The sequence below is a fragment of the Crocuta crocuta genome, unplaced genomic scaffold, assembly GCF_008692635.1.
Source record: "Crocuta crocuta isolate KB4526 unplaced genomic scaffold, BGI_CrCroc_1.0 scaffold102, whole genome shotgun sequence".
Taxonomy (NCBI): domain Eukaryota; kingdom Metazoa; phylum Chordata; class Mammalia; order Carnivora; family Hyaenidae; genus Crocuta; species Crocuta crocuta.
The window spans coordinates 12,389,645-12,392,399 of NW_027530019.1; the positions used below are offsets into that span (position 1 = coordinate 12,389,645).

A 2,755-nucleotide genomic window follows, 5' to 3' on the forward strand; every position below is an offset into this window, starting at 1 on the left:
ACTGAGAGCTGGGAGCATCTGCTTGGCTTTTTGTCAGTAGCTCAATTTTTTCATCATTTACTTCCCATGTCATATGCCTGTGGCTGTAGAGAGAGGACTGTGGCCCCCTAGGGACCATCCTGCACCTTAGAGAAGGATAGACATGAAGTAGAGACTAAAACTCCCTCATTAGTGCCTCAGCCAGAGAAACCTGGCCCCAGGGAAGGCTACCTCCTCCTCCTCTCCCTGCAGTCTTCAATAAATTCCTGCAGCTCTGGGCGGACCAGGAGCCCGGACTCAGCGCCCTTGCCCAGCTGCAAGGAATGCAGACCTAAGGTAAGGCCCTCCCCACCCCCAAGNGAGGATAGACATGAAGTAGAGACTAAAACTCCCTCATTAGTGCCTTAGCCAGAGAAACCTGGCCCCAGGGAAGGCTACCTCCTCCTCCTCCTCTCCCTGCAGTCTTCAATAAATTCCTGCAGCTCTGGGCGGACCAGGAGCCCGGACTCAGCGCCCTTGCCCAGCTGCAAGGAATGCAGACCTAAGGTAAGGCCCTCCCCACCCCCAAGATCAGTGCCCCACTGGGACTGAGAAAAGAGGATGTAGGTGCCAGTCCATCTAAAACCCTGCAATGGCAGGAGGAGGGGCCCAGATGTCATTATGGTTCAGAGACCCCATTGTCCAATAAGTGAATCCTTTTGAAAAAAGGAAAACAGGATAATCCCTTGCCCCAATTCCTGTATCTCCTAGGCTGACTAGGGAGGCCCAAAACTTTCAGGCTTAAGGAGAGAAAGGGGGATAGATCCAGGTCAGGGAGCATATCCCCCAACTTATGGTGGAAGCACAGGGGGGAAAGCCAGCAGGCGGGGAAGGCTGGCGTAGGCCTGGGAGAAGATGGTGAGACGGGGCTCTGCAAGGACTGGAAGGAGCCTGGCAGGCAAAGGTCAAGTGCATGCACAGGTCCCGGGGGTCCTGGCAGGGAGGCCAGCAGCAATATGAGAAGGGGACTCAGAGAGGATAGAGAGAGGATTCCCACTCTGCCATCACAAAGACAGGACCCAAGAAGTAATAAACTCCTGTACACGTCTGTTCCATATTATAAATACACATTATATACAAAATAATGTTATAAAATGTAGAAAGGTCAGTGCTTCTGATTCTTAAATTATCGAAATACTAGATTCCAAAATAAACTACAAAAAAAAAAAAAACTCATATTATTGATTTCTGAAGATCGGCTTCCAGGGTGGTCTTGGGGCAGTAGTGGGTGTAGGCTCAAGGCTGGAGGAATGGTTTGAGGGAGGAAAGGGCCTAGGCGGTAACAGCACCTCACTTGTCCCTCACTGGAATTTCCATCACTGCCCTGAGCTCCCCAGTTAGGCCTGGTGCCCCCAGCTGACAGATAGGGCATGCCCTCCACCTGTCTGCTCACAGGAACCCAGAGGCACGCAAGGCCGGAGGCTGTGGAAGCCAAGTAAGTCTTACCAACAGCCCTTCCCAGAGGGCCCTGGCCAATAGGAGAAGCTGGAGCCATGTTATGAGCAAGGCCCACATGCAGTGGCTGGAGACATGGGGTTCTCGGCTCACCTGCAGGGCAACTCCTGCCAAGAGCCGCGCCCGGTGGTACCCTGGCCCACAGATGGCCCTGCCCATACTGGCCTCCTCTCTCCTTTCCACAGCTGTCACCATGGAGCCTAGGCCAAAGGCACTTTTGGAAACACAGATGCCAGTGGAGGCCACAGCAGCTCCAGGCCCCAAGGGGCCACTGCCTCTCCCTCTGGAAAACAGGCCAGATTCCCAGAGGAGCCCCTCTGAAAGCCACTGCCGGCAGGGCAGGTCCCAGTGGCACCTCTCCTCTCTGTTCCTCTGGCTGGCACGGCTGCCAAGCTGATGCCAGACAGACACCCCAAGGCGTGGAAGGGTACTGCATCTCTTGGCAAGTTCACAGTCTGTCCAGGTCATGCCATTCCCTCTTCCTCCTGAGAGCAGCACGTTGCATATTAAAAATGTCCCATCCAGGATGCAATGTAAACAATGCAGAAGGAAGATCCAGCTGCTGGGGCAAAGCTGGGATGTCCTGGGAAGGCTCCTGCCTTATACCTGGGGAGCATGCAGAAAGCAGGGAGGGAGGTTACCCTGGAGCCCTGGCACTACCTCCAGGGCTGCCCTGGGCCTCCCTGGGAGAAGCCACTCAGCCAGGTGGGGTAAAGAGAAGAAGGTGGGGCAGCCCTCCCCAGACTTCTGTCCTAATATGTGCACTGCCTGGGAGCCCGTGTTCATGAAGTGGGCCGGCGGAGGAAGCAGCGAGAAGGGGCAGGAAGGTGCACTCTCACCCACCAGCAGCTGGGAAGCAGTGCTGGGGAGCTGGCCCGGTGCCGTGGCCACGCAGCCCAGCAAGAACACAGCAGGAGGAGCTAGGCCCAGCTCCTGTTTCACACCCTCTGTGGCAATGAGGCCAGCCGGGACCTAAGAGCCACTGAACCTGGCCTGCCAAGGACAGGTTCTGACCCACCCTGGGGTTGAAAGTAACCAGGCCCCTTTCCCATCCCCGAATAGCAGGTGGGGACACTCTGGAAGGGAAAGTGAGCCCCACACTCACCTCTGTGGCAATGACACATTCGTTCCTCTCTTCTGATATCAAACACACAGACTGGTACATGGAGTCCCTGGGGGAGCATATCGCTGATATCCGACACTCTGGCTTTTCACTGAGGGAACACAAGACAGGCTGGTGAGGGAGGGATGGGGAGAGGGGTGGGGGGGGGGCAGGTGAAGC

General features: G+C 55.8%; 1 protein-coding gene across 1 annotated transcript in view; it reads right to left on the minus strand.

The window, feature by feature from the left end:
• Positions 1-464: 464 nt before the first annotated feature.
• DLL4 (delta like canonical Notch ligand 4) overlaps positions 465-2,755 on the minus strand; it is a 10,679-nt gene continuing 8,388 nt past the window's right edge. Inside the window, exons 10-11 of the mRNA XM_077764661.1 lie at positions 2,579-2,687; positions 465-2,079 (exon numbers count right to left, since the gene is read on the minus strand). Of these exons, the coding sequence (XP_077620787.1) occupies positions 2,074-2,079; positions 2,579-2,687 (115 nt within the window). The 3' untranslated portion in view covers positions 465-2,073. The remainder of the gene's footprint in view (positions 2,080-2,578; positions 2,688-2,755) is intronic.